At 55.2% G+C, this 23,646-nt stretch overlaps 1 protein-coding gene across 1 annotated transcript in view; it reads right to left on the reverse strand.

Annotated features, from left to right (window-relative positions):
• LOC128831091 (serine/threonine-protein kinase 10-like) overlaps positions 1–19,756 on the reverse strand; it is a 44,952-nt gene extending 25,196 nt beyond the window's left edge. The window contains exons 1-8 of the mRNA XM_054017201.1: positions 19,610–19,756; positions 8,015–8,179; positions 6,670–6,718; positions 4,224–4,373; positions 2,826–2,898; positions 1,742–1,936; positions 1,011–1,092; positions 622–738 (exon numbers count right to left, since the gene is read on the reverse strand). Of these exons, the coding sequence (XP_053873176.1) occupies positions 622–738; positions 1,011–1,092; positions 1,742–1,936; positions 2,826–2,898; positions 4,224–4,373; positions 6,670–6,718; positions 8,015–8,179; positions 19,610–19,756 (978 nt within the window). The remainder of the gene's footprint in view (positions 1–621; positions 739–1,010; positions 1,093–1,741; positions 1,937–2,825; positions 2,899–4,223; positions 4,374–6,669; positions 6,719–8,014; positions 8,180–19,609) is intronic.
• Between the last annotated feature and the right edge of the window lie 3,890 nt (positions 19,757–23,646).

The following is a 23,646-nucleotide window of genomic DNA, read 5'->3' on the forward strand; positions in this document are numbered from 1 at the left end:
CAGATAACAGTCAAGCACAGGGAGAGCTGAGGCCCAACCCTCCGCCTGCTATCGCCCGCCCCGCATACCCAATCCTGCCCACTCCCACTCCCAGCACGCCCGGTCCTGCCCACTCTCCCCCTCAGCATGTCCGGTCCCACCCACTCTCACCCCCCACATGCCTGGTCCCGCCCATTCTCCCCCCCCAGCATGCCAGGTCCCGCCCACTCTCCCCCCCGCATGCCTGCCCCCCCCACCGTCGTCCCCCCCAGCATGCCTGGTGCCACCCACCATCGCCCCCCCCAGCATGCCTGGCCCCGCCCCCGCTATTGCCCCAGTATGCCTGGCCCCCCCCACCATTGCCCCTCCAGCATGCCTGGCCCCACTCCCCGCTATTGCCCCCCGCTGCATGCCTGGCCCCACCCACCATCGCCCCCCCAACATGCCTGGCCCCACCCACCATCACCCCCCCAGCATGCCTGGCCCCGCCCCCGCTTCCATGTCACACCAGGCCCAGCAGGGATTGTTTGAGGGGCAGGCGGCCTCATGCCCCAGGCCACATGTTCCCCTTCCTGCGCGGCCCCCCTGGGGGGAGCCAGCCTGGCCTCTAGGAAACGACAATGAGCTTTGGTTGCTGCTTACTGATGAGACATGTCCTTCCTCCTCCTCCTCTTCTACCTCTTCCATCACCTCTGCCCTGGCCTCTGCAATCAGCTCCCGCAGGGGCCGCTTCTCCGTCACCTCTGCCACGAAGGGGTGCTGAGGGGAAGCAAGGGACCCGTAAGGTGCAGATCTCCACAGAGACAGTCTCTGGGTGCTAGGCTGGGGGGCCGGCGCCCAGCCGTCCTGCCTGCACCTCTTGGTGGGAGCTCCGCACGTGCAGGCGGGAACCTGAGTTTCGCTGCTGAGGGAAGTGAGGGGTTCTGGGGCACAAGAGCGCACAAGGTAACATGGGAAACTCCCCTCCCCTGCCCCCCCCCCCAGTCCCTGTCCCTGCCTGGTGAGGACGTGGCCGCGGGGGGATGTCCCACCTGCAGGAGCTGGCTGGCTGACCACCGGATCTCTGGATTCCTCTCCAGCGATTTTCTCAGAAAGTCTTTAAATTCCTCAGACCTGCAGGACACAGCGATGGATTGAATAGGCGAAAACTCCTCCATGCTGCTCAGCCCCTGAGCTCTGCTTCTAGCTCTGTGCTCCCGGCCCAGGACCCCCCTTTAAGCCTTGACAGGTGGTGGGTAGAAGGCCCAGCTTGTGGCTAAGAAGTGGCCCGGAAGCTGGAACTCCTAGGGTCTAGTCCCAGCTCTGCCACTGATTCACTGCATGACCTTGGTCACATCCCTTGCACTTGTTTTGGCTCTGTGCCCCAGCAATGCTGTACCAAGCCCCAGGCTGTGGTTTGCCATACTTCTGCTCCCTGGAGCTATGGGTTCAAAGCTCCAGACGGGGGGGCTCAGCCATTTGTCCTTCCCAGGTGGACAGCTGGATCCCCTGCTATTTAAGGGCCTTGTGAACGGAGCCCTGACTGCTGTGAATGGACAGCAAAAGCCTTCAGGCATTTTTAGTAAGAGTCCAGGTTCACGCCAGTTTTGGTGGCCAACCTTTTCCTTCCTCCCATTTGCCTGCTGGTGCCCACCCAGAGGTGCTGGATGTCTATGCAGTTTGGGAATCGCTGGAGGTGAGCACACTTGTAAATCACTGTCGTGACGCTGGAGGTGGGTTCCCAGCACTACATGTGTCGGGGTTCCCTGGTCAATGGACTCACCATCTCTTGGGACAGCGCAAGGTGGGTGGCTGGGACTTGGAGATTTTCAGCAGCACTCTCATGGGGTTCAGCTCGTGGTAGGGGGGCTCCATCTCGGCCATCTCGATCAGGGTGATCCCCAGGGACCAGATGTCAGCCTTGTAGTTATAGGGGTTCTCCTTCGAGGTCTCACACTGCACCACTTCTGGAGCCATCCTGCACCCAGGGAGAGAGATGAGCTCACAATGACCTCTGCCCCGGTGCACATGTGGGTTTCCCCATCAGCATCTCCCTGAGCATTTGCTGTCACCAGCCCCATTAGAGCAGCAAACAATAAGAATGTCAGACTGTCTTGAGAGTGGCACAGAAATGAGGATGTGTTCTGCATGGATCCCATCCAGCCCTGCCCAGCTGGGGGACAGTACCTGTGCCACGAGTGGGTGCCAGGGGTCTCCTAAAGTGAGGAGAGTGGGGACAGGGGCATCTGCCAAGGGGAGGTGGTTCCTTGCAGGGTGCCCCATTTTCGTGCTCAGGGCCACAAGCCATGCTCGTTCTGAGCTCACGCCAAGGCTGCAGATGCTATCCCAATCTCTTCGGGCAGCCAGAATTCACCACATCCTGCACCTGCCAGAGCTGGTCAATTTATTATGGGGAAAAAATCGTTGTTTCTGTTTTGTCAAAATTGCCCGTGAAACTTTTCACATTTTTCAAGGAAAAGCCAGACTCAGAAACAGACAAAAATTGTTTTCTGAAAACCATTTTCAGTTTTTAAACAAAGCGTTTTTCAAAATTAACAAGCAAGTTTTTACCAAAAGCCAACAATTTTTACCAAAATGTTTTCAGCTGCTGATTTTTCATCCAGAACCCTTTTTTCTGCTACATTTTCCTTTTCAACAAAAAGCCACTTTTTGCTGAAATTATGTCAGTGGAAACCAGTGTCCCCTCTTTCAACTCCCTGGAGCTCAGCCTACAGCTGGAGGGACAGAACAGAACATTTCTGATCTGCCACCGTGTCCAGAGGCTCCAAAGGCCAGTAGAAAACAACTTTGTTCCCAAGTCCATTACCCACAATGCCCTGCTATTCCCAGGCAGTGCCTGCACATACCAATATGGTGTCCCAAGGAAGGATGCCCGTCGCTGCAGGGTTTGGGCGTTTTTGGCAGAGACTCCAAAATCAGCTACGTCATAAAGAGAAGAGAAGACGATCAATGACTATGCTTGGGCGGTTTTACTGTCTCCAGGGCCGAACTCTCTGTGGGCATAACTCCATAACACAGGGGCATGGCACGACTCTGCTGACTTCAGTCACTTCACTGCTGCCGGTGGAATTACGTCAGCCGAGCGTGTGGCCCAGCAAGAGTGTGACCCCGTGTTCGCACACACCCCTGCTACAGCCACTCTGGGAATACGGTGCACCTGGCTGGCTGTGTCCTATATCGCCTGCTGATAAAATTTCAGTGGAATGCGTCATACAGTAGAACCCGAAGGCTCTTAACATCTTCTAGTTACACTAAGGCCTTGTCTACCCTAGAGAGGAGCCTCTACCAGGAAAGCTACACTGGCAACCCCTCTGTGCCAGCCAGAGTCCTTTTGCTGGCATAGCTTATACCAGTTCCCCAAAGGAAATAGGCTATGCCAGCTGGCAAAAGGACAGTTTTGCCAGTATAACTGTGTCTTCATTGGGGCTTTTGCTGGCACAGCTATGTTGGTTGGGAGTGGATTTTTTCACACTCCTAACCAATACAGCTCCTTTGGCAAAACTATTAAGGGCAATCAGGCCTAATTTTCTGCCTCTTCCCCACCCCCCGCACCGCACTTACAAAGCAACGTGTACAGGCAGAGATGGTCAGCAGCGATTGGGTTCCTGCTCAGAGCTGTGTCTAGATTCCCCTCATCGCCTATGAAGATCTCCTCCCTCCTGAATATTTGGGCTGTGCTATTAAACCAGCCTTGCAAACCTCCTTACAGTGGACACAGAATCCACTCCCCTCTTCCCCACTCCCCTTGGGCTGCTGCTCATAATGACCAGGTTAATAGCTGAAACACCAATGGCTGATGGGGGAGGCGGATGGGGGAACCATTGTACTGGGGTCCTGAGCTCAGGGGGCTCCCCAAAACATATGTAATGTCTGTGTAAATGAAGTGAAATGGGCAAGGCTGAGGCAGCAAATGTAATGGGCCAGGGCCCCACTTTTCTCTCGATGGGCCAGAACACCTGCCAAAAAGTTCGGGAGCGGAAGAGCGCAAGCTGCATCACACACCCCAATGGGTTTACACCAAACACAAGTTAAGGCTGACCAACCTCAAGCACTTACTGTGAGGAGAACAGGAACTGAACCTATTGCCTGTATATTTCAGAAGCACTGGGGAAAGATGGCGCAGGCAGCTCCCTGCACTCCAGCCAGTCACCCTCCTAGAGCAGGATACTGGGGTGTTGTACTGCTACTGAACACATGACACACCCCACGCTCAGCCCGCCCATGTCTCTTCCCCACAGTCTCACCCAGCTTGACATCTCCTTCCAAGGTCAGCAAGACATTCCCAGCCTTCAGATCCCTGTGGATGATCTTGCAGCTGTGGAGATATTGCAGGCCCAGCAGGATCTGCTTACAGGCTACTTGGATCTGCTCCTCTGTCAGACCCTTCTCCAGCTCTGCAATCAGAGACACCCCTGGGGAGTTAGTGTAGTAGCTAAAACCCCACAGTGCTCTGGGCATGGGGCACGGCAGGAGACACAGAGACAGGTTCAGGTCTGGGGTTACAGTTGGCCCAATTAGTACAGGCACTAAGGTAGTACTTCACCAGGGATGGGGACTTCAGCTGGGATCAGGGCCCCATTCTATGGGCACTGCACAGCCACAGAGCCAAAGCCAGGCCCTGCCCCAAAGAATCTGCGCTCTCAATAGACAGCCAGACATGGGGCGGGGGAACTGAGGCACAACGCAACTCGCCCAAGGTCACAGTGAGCTGCAGCGAGACAGGAATTTCAGCCATAGAGCCCACGTGGCTGTCCCGGCCTTAACCACAAGCCCTTCTTGTCTCTGTGCCTTAGTTTGCCCATCTGTCAAATGGGAAGGGTGCTCCAGGGCTGTTGTGAGATGTTGTAAGGAGCAGGAAGATTGGGGGTGAAAAGGGCTCTAATTAGTGCCAAGCACACTTGCATTTTCGCCCTGTCTGGGGTTTCGTGACACAAATCCTAGGAGTCAATGGCTGGGGGATGTGGCTGGGGATGAATATGACACTGGAGGGGGAAAGGGAATTTAGGGGCTTGTCTATACAAACATTAAGTTGGCAGCAAGCTGGGGTGTAAATCTGCCCTCTGCTGGCCTGCCATGTACTACGTGTCTGTGTGGACCCTGCTGCCATGCCCTAGAAGTTCCCTACAGCCCCTTGAGAGGGCCTGGAGCACTGGGCCTGGGACAAGAGCTGAGGCCGGAACCAGAGGCTGTGAAACAAAATCAGGCCATGGATCAAACCAGTTGCTCTCAAGTTCCCTGTTGAGGACATGAACTTGGCACAGTTATTGCTAATGTCCTAGAGATTTACGTTAATATAGCCCAGCTAGTGCAGATACAGCCCCATCTAGTACAAGCCTAGGTGGTTTGACAAAACAATGGGTAGGGCTGTTTTGTCCAAGATACCAGGAACAATGCTCCCCCTCTCACTGTCCTCTCCCTCCTTTGCCCCTTCGCCCCCCTAGCCACACTGCTCCGCCATATCCCCCTCGGCGGGGCCCATCCTGCTCCCAGCGCTGTGCGGAGAACCAGCCCCTGGTCAGCGTGCTCAGCTCACCAGCAGCCTGGCCAGCAGGCTCCTTCCTTCCCCCACTGCCTCTGGCTGGGCCGGCACCGTGGGAAAGTCCGTGACCCTCTGGCCCGGGGCGCTGGCCAGGAAGAGCCGAGCCCTGTACATGCCAAAGCCCCGCACAGCGCTGGCATGGGGAAGCCTCCTCGCCCCTCAGCGAAGCTGTGGAGTGGCGGGGGGAAGGAGGGAGAAAGCGATTTCCAGCCTGTTCATGCCCTGTACCTGCAGGCTCCACAGCAGCCCCCAGGGCAGGGGCTTAGCACCCTCTTCCCCCCCCAACCCGGGTCCTGCTCCCAGGGACCACGGGGCTGCTGCGTCCCCCAGGCACCCTCCCCTGCTGAGCCACCTCTCTGGCTGGGTTCGCTGAAGCCTCTGCAGTCCGGTTCCCTGGGCCCTGGTGCACAATGCAGCCTTAGGGCTTAACCCCTTCCTGCCCATGCTGTAGCCAGGGGGACAGGCGGCAGCTGGGTTATGTTGGTGCCTAGCAGCAGCCTGGAGGTGTTAGCTGCCTTTCAACATTGTGCGGACAGGAAGGGACAAGCAGCTTCCAGCCACAGGGGAGCTGGGGGTGGCCGAAGAGATGAGCTCTGCAAAGACACAGGCCAGGTCATGCTCCCCACCCCCTCCCCAGTGACTGGAAGCAGCTCCAGTCTCTTCCCTCCCACACAGTGCTAAAAGGCTTCTGCTGGCCACGTTCTGGTGTGAACTCTGGCATAAATCGGGCGGGGGGGGGGGGCATGTGATCCTGCATCCCCCCCCAAGTACCTGGAGAGGCGAGTCCATCCTGAGGGTCCAGCCAGGCATGGAGGGTGGAGAGTGCCAGGGAGGGTCGGGTCGGTCAGTCACCCCCCCTTGTGTGAGAGAGGTGTACAGGTGTGTGTGTGTGTCGCCTCTCCCTGTGTGTGTGTGGAGGGGGGATGGGAGGCTGTCATCCCTCCCCGTGTGAACCCTGAAGCCTTAAAGATAAGAAGGTAAATAAAAAGAATCCAGCTACATGGTATTTCTTTTTAACGCAGGCTCAGTCAACTCGACGTTAATTTGTCCTGCATAATTCTGATTGATTGCCGTTGAACTCGCTTGAATACGAACAATTTTCCCAGGTGTCTCGTATTCAGCATAGGGAAATATGGTCACCCTCTACTTACCCAGGATGGCTGCATCCACTGCTCCTCCTGGGCAAAACTCAATCAGGATCTGAGGAGAGAGCAGTGTGTCAGAGCAGAGAGCCACATTAACAGCACAGCTTCCAGTCTCAGCATGCCAGGGGTGGGGCGGGGCAGCATCAGCAGAGGGCACTGGCTTGTATACTCCACCCAGGGGGAGTCCCTGTTCTTCCCACCCAGGGAGCTTCACCTACCTGCTAGTCCCCCCTTCATTGCCATCACAGCCTCAACCATTCCCCTTTGCTGCTCAGCTCTGATTGTGTTGTGGTGCCAGTGGCCAAGCAAAGGCCAAGCTTCCCTAGACTTCCCTTCTACATCTCTGCTTTTAGTCATGTCAAAAGACTGATTCCCACCCCGCACCCCACCCCCAACACACACACATACTCATCTATTCCTGCACCCACCCTTCTTAGAGGCTGGCTGGTAGAAATATTCATTGCTGCCTCTGGATTGCTACTAGAGCTGATGGCAAAACCACCATTTTCCCCATAAGAAATGTTGAATGAAAAGTCTTTCTCTGAAACATTTCGGTTGGATGATGCTGGGTTCCTGCGGGAAGTTTCCAGCCCAACCAGAACAATTGGAAATGCAGGGGCTAGGAGACTTGGTGCAGCCGGCGTGTGTGTGGGAGGAGTTCTATGAGTGACCCTGAGAGGAAGCAGAGCGATGGAGCTTCTTGGGCACAGAGACTGTGGGAGGCGGAGGCTGGGGGATTCCTGAGCATGGAGCTGCATGCTGCTGTTCATTCCAGCAGCCTGATTATTTACTAAACTGACCAATTTAAAAAAAAAATCTATTCTGTGTTAAAGCTCCTGTTAAATCTCATGCTCTGGGGTTACCTTTGTGGGGTCTCTCTGCTCCCCTGTGGATGTTTCAAGGGTCTTTTGAGCAGAGCACCACACATGCTCTGGCCCTTCTCTGTCCACACCTACCCTGCTACCTCTTTAGCGGCAGTTTCAGCTTTGCTGCTGCATTGATGGGAACGCTCCCTGCTGAGGCCTGGGAAAGGGCGTGCCCAGAGCAGCACACGAGAGAAAAGTTATGGAGGTAGGAAGTGTGCTTGGCCAGCAACAAGAGTGAGGCTGACACCACTCGTTGCTGGGAGTAGCTGTTCCTTCGTCACCTGCGAAGGAACTGTGGGAACGCTCTCCTGCTCAAACGCTCACGCAGCTGACTGTGGGCGGGGTCAGTTAGCTCTTTCCAGGGCTTTGCCTCCCCCTCTAGCTTTCATCCTAAGGCTCACCAGGGAACGTGGCCTGGGGCACGCCTGGCTCTGAGATCACCCACACTGGGAGGTAAGGCCAGCCCGCCTGCCCCCACAGCTCACCCACAGCCTGCTGTCCCAGTACAGTGCATCCAGCAGCTTGACAATGTTTGGGTGATCGCAGCAGGCAAGGATGTCTATCTCCACCACGTAATCTTCCAGCTCCTCCTCACTCTGAGTGTCAATCACCTTTGCAGCAGCCAGAACCCCTGTCACCTTGTTCTGTGCCTGTTGAGACAGATTTAACACGTACAAAGCAACACAGTTATGAATCAACCAAAAGCCCTGCCCAGCCACCTTGGGAACAGCCAGAAGCTGAGGGTCAGCACTGGAGTCTCCCCAGCACCCTCAGTTCACATTACTTAGCACTTTCCACATGAGGATCTCAAAGCACTTCCCAAATGTTATACTCGCAGTGTCACTGAAATACAGCCACTTCTGGAGTGGAAACTGGCAGCCAACTAGTACACAGCACAACTGTAGGGAGAGGGGAAATCTAGCAAACAGGCAACAGGGCAAACCCAAACTCTCACACAGAGCAATTTGATTGCTAAGGTAACTCTCTCAAAGGTGCACGCACGGCGTGCAAAGTATCGATCAGGCTGTAAAAATGAAAGGGTCAATTTCTTCCCCACTGAGCTGTGAACCCTCGATTCCCAGCTCCTGTAAGCGAATCTGGCTCTCTCCTCCAGGGAGCTGAGTGACAGCTAAGGCTCTGTAAGCAGCCACACGACTTGTCAGTGGAGGAGGAGGCAATTGTTGAAGGCTCAAAGAGGAACCACAGAAGGCTCCATATATACGATGTCTCCAGATCAAATCTGCTCAGCTTACAAGTAAAAAGCCATTTTCCCTAACAGCTGCCCCTGCAAATGCTGTCCAGGATCTGAGAGTCAAGCTGGGCTCTTCCTTCTTGCGCATCCTCACCAATAAGAAAGCTCCTGCAGGTCACATCCTACGCTCAGCCCCATTGGTGCCACCCCCTCATGCCACTGCAGCTTAGCGAACAATTCTCTTGCTGCGGCTCAGTGCTGGGATAGATAGCTTCCCAGCAGGGGCCGTTACAGGGTGAGGACATGCTCACATCTAGAGTAACATCTAGGGACGTTCAGGAAGTGCTTAATCACACATCTCAAGGAGCATCCTGAAATGTGAAGAGGCAGCCATGCAACGTAAGGCCAGTGAGACAGGTTTGGGGCATCACTCCTACCAAAGGGACTGCTCGTAGTTTTTAGGTGACTATCATCAATGGACCAAAGACACTTCCACACTGAAAAGACATGTCTTGCAATACCGTTCCCATGTGTGTTCAAGGATGGAAAACCTGTTGAGTAAACAGTGACCCTACACCACCAGAGAGCATTTTTTAAAAGCCACTTCTAGCGGCCCCAGAACGCCTTCAGCACATGCTACTGAAACTGCAACTATAGCTTAGCTGTACACTACAAGGAACGGACTGAGATGGACGCAGCTGGCTGTTTATCCAGAACAGCCCTGCAACAGGAAACGACAGCCACTGAACCAGAATGTGAGACAGAGAGACACAGTTATCTGCCAGTTTCAAGGCAGAAGCTGGAAAGAATCTGAGAACAAACTATACAGATTTACCGGGGCTCATGTCCGTCATTCTGTCAGGATGGCCAGACGCCAGGCGAGAAGCTGCACCTGCCTCTCAAGAATATTCAAACTACTGAGATGATCTGAGTGTACAAGACAGCATCATATATAAAGGGAGTCGAATCATAACACTGAGAACATAAAAGAACAGGAGTACTTGTGGCACCTTAGAAACTAACAAATTTATTTGGGCATAAGATTTCTTGGGCTAAAACCCACCTCATCAGATGATTGCAGTGGAAAATACAAGAACAAGATATATATACACAGAGAACATGAAAAAATGGGTGTTGCCATACCAACTATAACGAGACTAATCAGTTAAGGTGGGCTATTATCAGCAGGAGAAAAAAAACGTTTGTAGTGATAATCAGGATGGTCCATTTCCAACAGTTGACAAGAAGGTGTCTGAAGAATACATCAGAGCCATTTTATAATCGAAGCCTGTCTTGGGAAAGCCAGAGATGCTGTATCCTGGCCAAATATGACCAAGGATATCAGAAACCTGGTGAGCAGTTGTGACAGGTAGAGAAATGCAGGTCAAGCAACAAAAATACGCAGTGAAAATGTACAACTTCCCCATAGAGCTTGGAGCAAAGTAGGGATGGATCTTTTCACGGCAAATCACACAGACGACCTCATTGTTGTAGACTGCTGTTCAGACTCCTGGGAATGAGATGAACTGTCAGAAACTATCACAGGGACCATCACAGACACAACAATGAAGCACTTCAGTGAGCATGGGACCCCAAACTGTGTCGTTTCAGACCACGGACCCAGTTTACTTGCAGTGAGTTTGTGCAATTTTCCCAGCAATGGGAATTCAGTCCCATCACAGCATCACCCACAGATAGGCACATGGAAAAGCTGAATTGACAGTGAAACTTGCTAAAACTCACCAAACAAAGGAAGGGTACGGCAAGCCGTTCCTTGGCGGAAGAAGGAATCAGCAGCAGCCTGGCACAAGGCTTGATGTCAAGAGGCACGTGTACCTTGGCGCCCACAGCCCCAGCATTACTATAGCTGGCAGGGTTAGAAGGAGTAACAGACAAAAGGAGAGAGACATGCAAAGTCCAAAGCTGACTATGACTAACAAGCTGAAGACCTCCCAGTACTACAAGTGGGAGATCCTGTCAGGATCAGACCATTTCCTCAGGACAAACATGCACTTGGAAGCAAGCTCCATGTGTTGAACAGATGGCTCCTCGTTCATATAATTCAGCACTGGCTGAGGAGATATTGCACTGAAACCACAAATCTGTACACCCACAATGAACACAAGAGATCAACAGATGTGACAAATGGTGCAACACACTTGTCACTGAGATTTGATCAGCAGGACAGGGAAGGAACACAAGCCAATGACCTGACTGTGGAGATCAAAATAGACCCTCAAAAGACTACACCCAACAACAGCCACGTGCAAGGCTTCTCCTGTCATCACAAGAAGGATTTACACTAGCTCCAACATCAAACTGCCTGCAAGTTATACACAAGACTTGGTGCGACACGAAGGCATGAAAGACCAGCCCTCCTAAACCCAGACGGAAAATACCTGAGTTGCCAAACAAGTTGGTATATATATATAAAAAGTTGGTAGGAAGTTGTGTTACATTACATATACGATGCGACAGATTGGTAGCTTTTTTGTCTGCCGCTGCACATTGAGCAGATGTTTTTAGAGAACTCTCCACAATGACTCCAAGATCTCTTTTTTGCTGGGTAACAGTTAATTTAGATCCTGTAGTAGGAAGAGAGCCTGAGACTCAAGCCCTTGTATTAGAGGCCTGGTATGAGGCTGGACCTGCTCACAGAATCTGGCAAGGAAAGGGCTGATATTGCAGAAATACACATTCCTAAGAAGTGCTAGGCACAGAGCTCTCACGCAAACACATCCCAATATCAAGTGGAACTAGACCATCCTGAGATCAAGAATGGTCCCTGAGGATAACAGGAACACGCTGACCCCTCCTAAAGATAAGGTCAGGATGACAGTACGTAATAAAGATGTTTTAATCAAACCAACATGTACAAGGAGATGGGTGATAACTTGCCATGTCAGGGGGCAATAACTAACTATGTCAGAGGGGTAGTACTAGCTTGTTTGTATTGGGATATAAAGATGTATTTCAGAGAAAGTATCTTTGTCTAGCCTAGTGAGGAATGGAAAGTCCTGCCATTCACTGAGCTGGTCCATTGTTACAAGCATACATGTATTAGTGGTCCGGCAGAGTCTGTGGGATACTAGTACTGTGCTTTGTCAACAATAAACCTGGCTGGGTGCCTTTGTCCCTTAACAGATCTTGTGGTCATTGGGGGGTTCACATGAGGGGTCTGCTGTGTGAGCTGTCTGTGCAAGCACACATGCAGCTAAACATCTATGCATACTGGTGACCCTGACCACTATCTGGTAAGTAAGTGAGTTTTTTGCATTTTAGATTAGTAAGGGATTTGAACTCACAATGAGCAAGCAACACACAGGTTTAGCAGGTAGAACAGTCCCCCTTGAGCTATTCAGGGCCTGTAAGGCAGAGCTCACATTCCCTTAATGTCTCTCTCTGCACATCGTTCACGTCCTCCAATTGGCACATGAGCCAGAACTGCCTGTGGAGACCCAAACTCTTTTTGTAATAACACTGTAACTTGGTTTCCCCCCAGAGCCAGTGGGGGGCGGGAACAGCTGTTCTCTGTTGGGGTGTTCTCTGTCGGTGTGTTCTCTGTTGGGGTAGCCCTCAAGCATCTGGGACACTGGTACGACCATCTCAGGCTCAGCCCTGGTTTGATCTCTATCTGTGCAAAAAAAGTTGCCAAAACATGTCAACTTTAAGAACAGCTGTTTTTGGGGGACGCTGTATCTCAGAAATCACATGGGCAAGTGGCCCCAAATTAAGATCACTGACCAAAACTTGGGGCTCCATGAGGCGCCCCGAATTTCAAAGCAACCTGAGAGCACGCAGAAGAGTCAAGTTTTACACAGTGAGTTGGTCTTAACCTTAACTCTAGTATCTGGGAATGTGGAGAACTCTCCTTTCAGGACGTGCTTGAGGGGAGAGGCCTGGAGGTGTAGAGGAAGGAATCAAGCCTGGATTTTGCCCAGCCTTGGCTCCCTCTCCCAGAGCAGGGCTGGCCCGGCAGGGCTAGGAGGAGTGAAAGCAGCAAAGAATTATTAGGCCCAAGAGTCAGCAGCTGTGACTGACACACGCAGAGGGTGGAGAGCTGCTGACTGGAACGTCAGACACACTCTCAAACTATTCTGGGCACCTGGGCTCTTGCCAGCAGCTCCCTGCTGTGCAGCTGCAGTTTGCTGGATTTGCCGGCTGGCGTTCTCCTCGCTGGAGCTCATGCCTCTGCGAGATCAGTGCTCTGGGAAGGCTGGGTGTAGCGGGCAGAGGCGCCAGAGTTAAACCTCACAGCCGGGCTGAACAGGGCAGTGTGGGACTGCCTATGGAGGCCTGTTTTGGGGCAGCCCTGTTCCTTCCCCTCCCTTCCCTCAGCACAGAGCGCGGCGGAGGAGCCGAGACATGTGCACTCTGGTGCATGTTCACAGCCCAGCGGAAGTCATTGTGGTTTCTTAATTACCAGCAATTCTTGCTCTGCTAGACGCCCGGCTAGCTGCTGGCAGGGGCGCTGCTATGGTAACGGCTCTCTCCACACACTGGGGCTGACAAACCCCCCCCCACTAGGTAGTGATTCCAGAGAGTCCCTGCTTCCACCGGCCCATCACTGGTGCCTCCTGAGCAGCTTCCTGCAGGGAAGTGACTGCACCGCGCCTGGTTTGCACCGTCGGAGGTGGCAGGTCCCCGGGTCTCAGCTCCCATCAATACGCTGCCGAGCAGGGCTGGCCCAGGGTCGGTCCCCCCAGCGCTTTGTCCAGCCTAACAGCATGTCCCACAGGAAAGCTGTATCCCTGTTTGCCACAGGGGGAGTGACCTACCAAAGCTTAGCCGGCAAGGCCCAGAACCCAGGGGTCCTACTCCCGCGCTGTTACCGACCCGCTAGAACACACTGTCTCTGTGTGACCTGACCAGATCCGCGGGGGCTGTCCTACAATCTAGAGTCATCAGGCCAGAGCCCCAGCTGGTGGAAGCGGCCCAGCTGCAGGTCACGCCCACTGAGGAGCTGCCCCCCTCGATTTAAGGCCAAAAGGGTCCGTTTTGATCATCGGGGATCACCTCCTGGGTCACACAGGCCAACACCTCAGCCAGCGCCTCGCAGCCAGCAAGGGCCTGTCACTGAACCAGCCCTGGTGTACCACGTGCCAAGGAACCATTGCCCGGGATCTAAACCTCCTTTGCTCGCAGACAGCTCGTACCTCCTAGCGTGGACACCCGTGACCATTTCCTCTCCCCTGCCACACGGCTGTGATACACCTCTCCCCGGGGGCCGGGCCGGCCTTGTCGTCTTCCCACACAGCCACCGCCCTCCAGCCCCGGCTCAGTTTTGTTCAGTGGCCAAACGAGACACCAGCGGGCCCTGGGGCAAGAATCAGTTAGGGGCTCCCTTTCTGAGTCTGAAATCCACTCTGTTCAGCCCCCCCCCCGCCCCACTCCAGTCCCCCAGCCCCACCTAGCTCCTCTCCAGCCCACTCCAGCCCCCCCCAGCCCCACCTAGCCCCTCTCCAGCCCCCCAGCCCCACCTAGCTCCTCTCCAGCCCCCCAACCCACACCTAGCTCCTCTCCAGCTACCCCACAGCCCCAACTGCTATCCCATCCCCAGCTCCCCGACGACCCTCCTTCCCCTATAGTTCTGATCCAGCCCCCAGCTCTCCCTCAACCCTGCTCCAGCTTCCTTCAGTCGAGACCTCAGCTCCCCCAGCCCCGATCCAATCACTCCTCCAGGTCCTTTTAGCTCTCTGATCCATCTCCCCAACCCCACTTCGGGCCTTCTGCCAGCTCCCTGCCTTGGTCCCCTCCAGCTCTGATCTAGCCCTCAACTTTCCCCTTGTCTTCCCCCCTTTACATCCTCCCCCTCCCCTTCCCATGCAAAGCAGCTAATGCATTGACCTTGCGCTCCATCTTTACCAGGGCCGTGTCTCTGCCCCCCCATACATCCCCGGGTGCTGCGAACCCCCACACCTTTTCCACACAGCCTCTCTGGCTGCTTACACCCAGGATTGGCCTAGCCAAAGGTGCCACCATCCCAGCCGCCCCCTGGCCCTGGGGGACTAGTGGGCCCTGCTTTCCCCAAGGGCTGCTCTGGCTAGATCCTCATTACCTCGTGGGCCCTGGCACGGATCACACCTTTGTAGCTACACCCTGGTTTTGTTGCTCTGCTCAGAAGTTCCTCCGATTTGGCAACATCCTTCTGGGAGTGAGGTGCCCAGAACTGCAGCCAATGTTCGAGGGGCGGCGGGTGTCCCGCCAGACAAATTAGACAGGGATAATACACCTCTCCCTGGAATGTCCACCAAGGTGCCTGCAACTTGGTGTCTAAGTGCAGAACACATTTAGGAAGGAGTCTCAGAGTCCAGCAACATAGACTCATAGACTTTAAGGTCAGAAGGGACCATTATGATCTTCTAGTCTGACCTGCACAACGCTAGGGTTACCATATTTCAGCAAGCAAAAAAGAGGACGGGAGGAGCCCCGCCCTAGCCCCGCCCCTGCCCCTCCCACTTCCCGCCCCCCCAGAACCCCCAACCCTCCCTCCGTTCCTTGTCCCCTGACTGCCCCCTCCTGGGACCCCTGCCCCTAACTGCCCCCCAGGACTCCACTCCCTATCTAAGCCTCCCTGCCTCTTGTCCCCTGACTGCCCCAACCCTTATCCACACCCCCACCCCCAGACAGACCCCTGGGACTCCCACGCCCCATCCAACCACTCCCCACCCCCTGACAGCCCCCCGCCCCGAACTCCCAACCCATCTAAACCCCTCTGCTCCCTGTCCCCTGACTGCTCCGATCCCTCTCCCCACTCCTGCCCCCTTGACAGCCCCCCCCAGAACTCCCAACCCATCTAAACCTCTCTGCTCCCTGTCCCCTGACTGCTCCGATCCCTCTCCCCACTCCTGCCCCCTGACAGCCCCCCCCAGAACTCCCAACCCATCTAAACCTCTCTGCTCCCTGTCCCCTGACTGCTCCGATCCCTCTCCCCACTCCTGCCCCCTGACAGCCCCCCCCCAGAACTCCCAGCTCCCCACCCCCCTGCTCCTTGTCCCCTGACTGCCCCTTCCTGGGACCCCTGCTCCTAACTGCCCTCCAGAACCCCACCCCTAAGCCTCCCTGTTCCTTGTCCCCTAACTGCCCCCTCCTAAGACCCCCCCCAACTGCCCCCCAGGACCCTACCCCCTACCTGTACCCTGACTGCCCAAAACTTTCTCCACCCCCCCCAAAAGCCCCCCCCGTTTCTTGACTGCCCCCTCCAGAACCTTCCTGCCCCCGGTCCCCCTTACCCTGCTGCTCAGAACAGGGTGTTGGGCTCTGTGCAGCCGAGCCGGACACGTGGCTGCGCTCCCCAGCACAACAAAACCCGGTCCCTGGCCCTGCACAACAAAACCCGGTCCCTGGCCCTACACAGTGCTGCCGGACCGGGTTGCAGGAGAGGCCAACTCAGAATGCAGGGCGGCTCCGGCTCCTCTACAGCTGCTCAGGAGTCCAGCCCGGGATTTTTCTGCAGCCCTCCCAGCCGCTCGCTCTGCCGGGGGAGGGGGAAATCCCGGACATTGTGAGTGCTTTACAAATTCCCCCCGGACGCTATTTTTAGCGCGAAAAGGAGGACATGTCCGGGTAAATCCGGACGAATGGTAACCCTACACAACGCAGGCCACAGAATCTCATCCACCCACTCCTGTAACAAACCCCTGACCTATGTCTGAGCTATTGAAGTCCTCACCTAGTGGTTTAAAGACTTCAAGGTGCAAGTGACCCGTGCCCCACGCTGCAGAGGAAGGTGAAAAACCCCCAGGGTCTCTGCCAATCTGCCCTGGAGGAAAATTCCTTCCCGACCCCAAATATGGCGATCAGCTAAACCCTGAGCATGTGAGCAAGACTCACCAGCCAAACATCTCCACCCTCCTCTGTGCAACTGAGAGAGGATGGATGGATTTCACTTGTTCATGGGCCTCATTCCTAGAGAACATCTTTGTGCCTTCCATTAGCTCTAACTGGTGCTTACGATGCCAGTGGCCTGACCACCCCAGTGCTGCCACCCTTGCTAGCAGAGCCGTGCTTATGGTAGAGCAATGGTCAGCAACTGGCTGAGAAACCACAGTGCCCACCAAGCCCAGAGACAGTCAGCATGGTCCCAGGAGCCACATCCTCAGGTGGTGCAGACTGCCGGAGAAGGCATGAAGTCAGTGAAGCAGCACCAGCTGGGGATGCAGCCCCTTGGCTCTGCAAGGTGTTTTCAAGAAGGCACTCAGCAAGCCTGGCAGGAGAGGCGTGGCTGCTTTACCCCGACAGAGCATGGCTTAGTCCTCTTGTCCTCAAGACCTTGAGGTCCTACTGTTCCCACACTGTGTAATGTCCTGCCTGCAGCGTGTTAGCTTCCAGGCAACGTGGAATTTCCCATATGGTTCTTAATGCTTCCGTTTGTACCTCTCTTGGCCCTGGTTCCCCAGTGCAACGTTCTGGTCCTAGGCCAGGCCAGTTCACTCCAACCCAATAGTGCGCTACTGCCAGGAACCTGCCACAGTCCAGTGCGGAATCAGGCCCCATTACCCTCGGCGCACTCCCTACTATCTAGCAACCTCCCCAGGGGCAAGAGGACACATCCAAGGGCGTGTCCCCACACTGATGGCCTCTATGCCAGCTGCTGTTCCTGCTACGCCTGGCTCTCTTGCATTCGAACCTAGAGACGGGGGTGTTCTGCCTTCTCTATCGTGTTGCATGGGGCAGGGGGAGGGAGGCAGAAGTCAGGCACGGGGCATGCCAGCAAGGCTAAAGCCAGGGGAGTCCCTGGGACAGCAACTTGTCAATTAAAACCTTCCGAAGGCCTCTGTGCTGCTAGTTGGGAACCACCCGCAGCCGCACTCTGCCTAGTGCCTTAGGCCAGCTTCTGGGGGTGGGTGCCCAAGTCTAGAGACACCCTGGGGCTGCATTTCAGAGGGGCGGAGCAGGGGCAGCGGGAGGGGATGGAGCCCTTGCAATGGAAATATTGGGGGGGGGGGGGAATCTTTGTCCCCACCCATGTTTTCCACCCCCACCACTCTCACGTAGGCAGGAGCAGGACCTTGCAGAGGGGCTGGAATGGCCATCACAGCGCAGATCAGACTGGCTACCAGGGAGCAGGTAGGACTCCCCCAACCAGCCTGGTCCCGCCTTCCAGCCATTGTGGGTGCCAGCCAAGAAACCCAGCCCTGGGGAGGGGAAGACGCATTTGCACCAGTCGTCAGGGTAGGGGACAGGCCAGGGCACTGGGCCCTGGATGGAGGGAGTGGGGGCGAGTCTCCCAAAATCAGAAGCCGCTTCTGACAGCATCGGTGCAAACCTCCCCCAGCAGAGCCATTTCCTTTTCCAGACACACGCTCGAGGGCTCCAAACACCACCCTGACTCCAACTCCAGCATCCTGCCCTGGGGCTCTTGCCTCTAGCTCCCCGGTCCTCCCATGCGCTGTCCTGGGCATCCTGGCCCTTGGGGAAGCCCAGTTTCGTGCCAAGCTCTCGTAGCCACCGGCTCGGTAGCCTTGCTGAGCCCTTTGCTGGCGCATATGCCAGGCCTGAATGCAGCGAGGGCACGGAGCGGAGCAGCAGCATTACCGACAGTTTCCTGTTCAGAGCTCATGCTCTGCACTGCGGTTTCACTGCACATAGACCCCTCCTCCCCCAAGTTCACTAGCACAACCGAGAGCTTATAAAGGGGCCAAGGTCAGGCCCTCACTTAGCTCCTTCCAAAACACAGCAAGGCCCAGTCCTGTCCTGAGGAGCCAGACAAGCTGCTCCCTTCCCACTACATGATAGTCACTACCCATCGATGTACGTTTGTGGGTCAGATTCACCTGCCCGCCAGCCTCCACCTCCACGCTTTGCCCACTACCATGTCTCCAGTGGAAATACTTTCTCCCCTCAGCGTGGACAAGGGGAGCAGGCACCTGCGCTCGCAGCCTGACCCTATGTGGACCAACATGTTCAAACCGGGAGGGCGGAAGCCATATCGAGGCTCGTAAACAAGTGCTCTGAACCCCACAGCTCCCTCTGGCCTGCAAGCAATCCTGACAACTAACTACATCCAGCTCCCAGCTTTACGCTCCTAAGTTTGGAAAGGTTGGCCCTGGTCTCCAGAAGCACCGACTTCCCAGCACTACAACTGACAGCACCAGGGAGTTTGCACGTCCGTGCCTCAGTTTCCCTATCTGTACAAAGGCGTTAATATGCCGCTACTTAACAGGGCTTTGTGCGGATTAGTGAAGGATTATGGAGAGCAGTGGAAGAGCTCAGTTATGAGGCTTTGTTATGAATATCAGCTCACTAAAGAGAATTCGGGAAGTGGCTCATTGCACATTATTAAGGGAAAAGTACAGAATATGAGCACAGTAAGAAGGAAATATCCGAGCCCAGATTTCCAAAAGTGACTAGTGATTGTGGGTGCTGCCCCTGAGCTTCCTTCAAGGGGCCTGATTTTTGGGGGGGGGCTATGATGGGGGGTTGCAGCACTTGCTGAAAATCAGGGCCCTTTATGGTGGCTCAGCTGGGCACGCACAATCAGGAGTCCCTTCTTAACACCATGCCCAGAGGTACAGTGTTACGCTCAGGGATCCATCCTGTCACCCATTTGTATCCCCCTCCTCCAAACGTGGGGGTGACAGTCTCTAGCCCACCTACCAAAGGCCACGGGAGTCCGGGAAGTGATATAGGACATTTCTCCTCATGTGTCTCTTCCTTCCTGGGCCACCCTAACCAGAGACAATGGGATAAACCCCTTCACCGCATCTCTGGCCTCAGTGATGGATGATGCGCCTGAGACAGTTCTAAACACACGGCCCCGAGCTACAGGACCAGCTCTGTGCCCGGCTGGGCTGATAGCTTGCTTGGGAGCAGCGCTGAGCTGGGCTTCCTTCCGAGCAGATCGGCCGAGCGATTGGGCCTACCCCAGCCCTTCCTCCCCACTTACCTTGAAGACTTTTCCAAAGGCGCCATCCCCCAGCTCCCCCAGCACTGTCCAGATGTCCTCTGGGTTGACGTCGCGCTTCACATTCTCGTAGTGTTTCACCTTCTTCTTCTCCGTGCCGAAACGGAAGAACTTGAGGAGGAAGGCCATGGCCCTGGGTCTGGCGGGACAGGTCCCCCTTGGCTCAGCCGGGGGAGGAATGGTGAGGACCAGAGGAGACCCCCATTCAGAGCCCTTGGGGAGACAGGAGTAACCAGCAGAGATGTCGTCACTTCATAACCTGTGTGTTTGTTTGAGGGATCCCTAGACAGAAATCTCTGGGGCACAGGGGTGCCAGAGTGCTGGGGAGGATGACAGCAGATGTGGGAGGGAGCAGGAGGCTGAAGGCAGAAATACTGACGTCGTTTTTCCTCTCAAATTCCTGCTCCTCTGTAGTGCCGAGAATCCCTTCCAGCCGTGGGGCGACCAAGATACCAAACTAGACACCCCCACTCCATGGGCCTGTGGCTCCAGCGACCTCTCTCTCTCAGGTATCGACGCCAAGGGCCAGGGCCAGGGGGGAGACGACTGGAGCTCCCTCACGCTTCCTCCCTGCGTTTGCTCACAGAAATGCTAGTGCAGGAAACAGGTTGAACCGAGAGTGAGAGAGCGTGCTGCGCAGAGCCTAACGGTTCTCACAGGATGTGCAGAGCCTGTGGGTAAATATATCCTGCGGCGTGAGAGTGTGCTGTGGATTGGCCTAAGGGATGGCTGTGTCACCAGGGAGGTGGCTACAAAATGGCAGGTAGGGACCAGCTGAGACTGGATGCCTCTACCCATCCCTTCTGGCCCTGGTGTCTATGATCCCTGGTGTCTTGGGATCTCCTCTCCCCCACCCCAGCACGGAAACTGCTCCCAGCTCACAAGCCTCCTTCATGATTCCCTCCGACTGGCTGGATGTGGCTCTGGAGAATCCCTGCCCTAGGTCCCCACAGCCCAGCATGGTCATTCGGGGAGGTTGAAAGCATTGTTAAACGCATGAGTCTCTAGTACCCACGTCAAAGGAAGCTCCCTTCGCTGAAAACTGTGGTAGGTTTTTATCCTCTTATGTGCACAAGACAAAAACCTCATGCTGTGCTCATGTGAGTGCACACACCCTTCCCTGCCAGTGGCTATGACAGGGGTGGGCAAACTATGGCCCGCAGGCCACATCCAGCCCGCCAGCCAATTTAATCCAGCCCTCGATCTCCCGCTGGGGAGCGGGGTCTGCGGTTTGCCCCGCTCTGGCGCTCCAGTCGGGGAGTGGGGTTGGGGGCTGCACTGCAGCTCCCGGAAGCAGCGGCATGTCCCCATTCCAACTCCTACATTTAGGGACAGCCAGGGGGCTCCGTGCGCTGCCCCATGCGCAGGCACCAACCCCGCAGCTGCCATTGGCTGGGAACTGCAGCCAATGGGAGCTGCAAGGGCGGCACCTGCAGATGGGGGAGTGCGCAGAGCCGCCTGGCCACGCAGGAGCCAGAGGAGGGACATGCCGCTGTTTCCAGGAGCTGCTTGAGCTAAGCGCTGCCCAGAGCCTGCACCCCGACCCCTTCCCATGCCCCAACCCCCTGCCCTAGCCCTGATCCCCCTCCTGCCCTCCGAACCCCTCCATCCCAGCCCGGAGCCCCCTCCTGCAACCCCAACCCCTCATCCCCAGCCCAACCCCAGAACCTGCACCCCAACTCTCTGCCCCAGCCCGGAGCACCTTCCCGCTTTTCTGGCCCCACCCCGGAGCCCTCATCCCCTCCTGAACCCCAACCCCAATTTCATGAGCATTCATTGTCCGCCATAAAATTTCCATACCCAGATGTGGCCTTCGGGCCAAAAAGTTTGCCCATCTCTGGTCTATGACAAGGTGTGATAAATGAAGGAGGTGGGGAGTAGCTCCCTTTTATGGACACCCAGCCAGCTAGTTAGCTATAAAGTCCCTCTTGGTGGCTGATCTCTGCTTGCTTTACCTGTAAAAGGTTAAAAAGTCTCCCTGGCTAGGTAAAAGTAAGTGAGTGGGCACTTGACCAAAAGAGCCAATGGGAGGGCTAGAACTTTTTAAAATTGGGAAAAAAAACTTCTCTTTGTCTGTTGTTGTTCTCCAGAGAGAGGGGACAGAGCAGGACAGGGCTGCAGCTATGCTGTGAAAAGCTTTAAAACCAGGTATGAAAAAGCATCAAATCATACCTCAACCCTACTCATCTGAAACCCCAGATACGTAAGTAATCAGGGAATGTCTAGGAAGACGCGATTAGGGTGAATTCTTTTATTTGTTATTGGATTGTGGCCCCTCTGTGCTAACCCCAGATGCTTTTGTTTTGCTTGCAAACTTTAAGCTGAATCTCAAGAGAGCTATCTTGATGCTTAATTTTTGTAATTGTTTCTTTTAAGATCTAGCAAAAACCTAAGTTCCAAATGTATTTACTTTCTTTTGGGGTTTAATAAAATTTACCTTTTTTAAGATCAGGATTGGATTTTTGTGTCCCTAAGAGGTTTGTGCATGTGTTGTTTAATCAGGGCCGGCTCTAGCTTTTTTGCCGCCACAAGCAAAAAAAACCCAAAACAGCAGCCGCAGGGAGTGCGTGGAGGGCGATCAAGGTGGCTCGCATGGGGGTGAAGGGTGGCATCTCGCAGCCGGGCGAGAGGGGCTCCCCCCTCCGGCCTTGGGGTGTCTCTCCCATCCAGGCAGGCGGAGCCCCTGGGGGCTGCAGGAGGTGCTGGCTCAGCCGCTCCTTTAAAGGCGGCTTGGCTGGGCCGGGCTCAGAGTGGCGCGGGAGGCGGAGGCCGGTGCAGGCGGCGGGGAGTGGCGCGTCCTGGGGAGCCCGGCAGCACGGTGAGCAGCGGGGATCGCTAGTTCCTGCCCCCCGGGCCGGGGTCAGTGCCTCTGCAGGGATGGGCTGCCAAAGCAAAAAAAAGAACCAAGAACCAAGGCAGGGCAGCCAGAATGTGCCGCCCAAAGATTGGCCAGAATGCCGCCCCTTACAATGTGCTGCCCCAGGCACGTGCTTTCTCATTTGGTGCCTGGAGCCGGCCCCAGCTGTTCCCGGGATGCGGGGGTGAAAGGGCTTGAGGGTACCCCACAGGAAGGAATTCCCAAGTGCTCCTTCCTGGGTTCTCAAAAGGGAGAGTTTTTTGCACTTGGGTGGTGGCAGCATCTATCCATCCCAGGTCAGAGAGAAGCTGTGACCTTGGGAATTTAATACCAGCCTGGAGTGGTCAGTATTAATTTTTAAAATCCTTGCAGGCTCCATCTTCTGCACTCGAAGTGCCAGAGTGGGGGATCAGCCTTCACACAAGGTTTTCACAGCAGTAATTGGGTGAGCTGAGCAGATAACTGACTCCTGCTCCCACCCTGAATCTTCGCCCACAATGCAAACCAAAGCTTCCTCCCACCCGAGGGTCGAAGCTAATTTGTTAACATCCCTGCACACACGCTTTTTCACCGTGTCTCTGGGCTGGTCCCATTGTCTAGAGCAGAGGTTCTCACATTTTTTTGTTGACAGACTGCTTTTCAAATGCAATATTAAACCCAGGCCCCCGACTGAGATACTGATTGACAAAAGCATGTGTGTACTGCATATAAACACGGACTGCCACAGGCACCAACTCTGGGGGTGCTCTGGGGCTGGAGCACCCCTGGGAAAAAAATAGTGGGTGCTCAGCACCCACCAGTCACCCACCGATTAGCTGTTCAGGGGCCCCCACCGATCAGCTGTTTGGTAGCGGGCAGGAGGCACTAGGGGAGGGGGCGGGAAGAGGCGGAGCAAGGACGGGGCCTTGGGGGAAGGGGCAGAGTAGGGGCAGGGCCTCGGGACAGAGTGGGGGTGGAGTACCCACCGGGAAAAATGAAAATCGGCCCGTGTATCCTGCTAATAATGCTTTAAGACAAAGGGTATCTGAGTACTTCCAGATATCAGTGAGATTGGTGTGCCTGCTTCTTACTGCAGAATCTGTCTGTTCTTGGTGTGAGGGTTGACAAGCGTAAATCATTCTCCACTTCCAGTCAGGACCTGAACTTTGTCTTCCTAGATGGC

This window comes from Malaclemys terrapin, chromosome 2 (genome assembly GCF_027887155.1).
Source record: "Malaclemys terrapin pileata isolate rMalTer1 chromosome 2, rMalTer1.hap1, whole genome shotgun sequence".
Lineage (NCBI taxonomy): Eukaryota > Metazoa > Chordata > Testudines > Emydidae > Malaclemys > Malaclemys terrapin.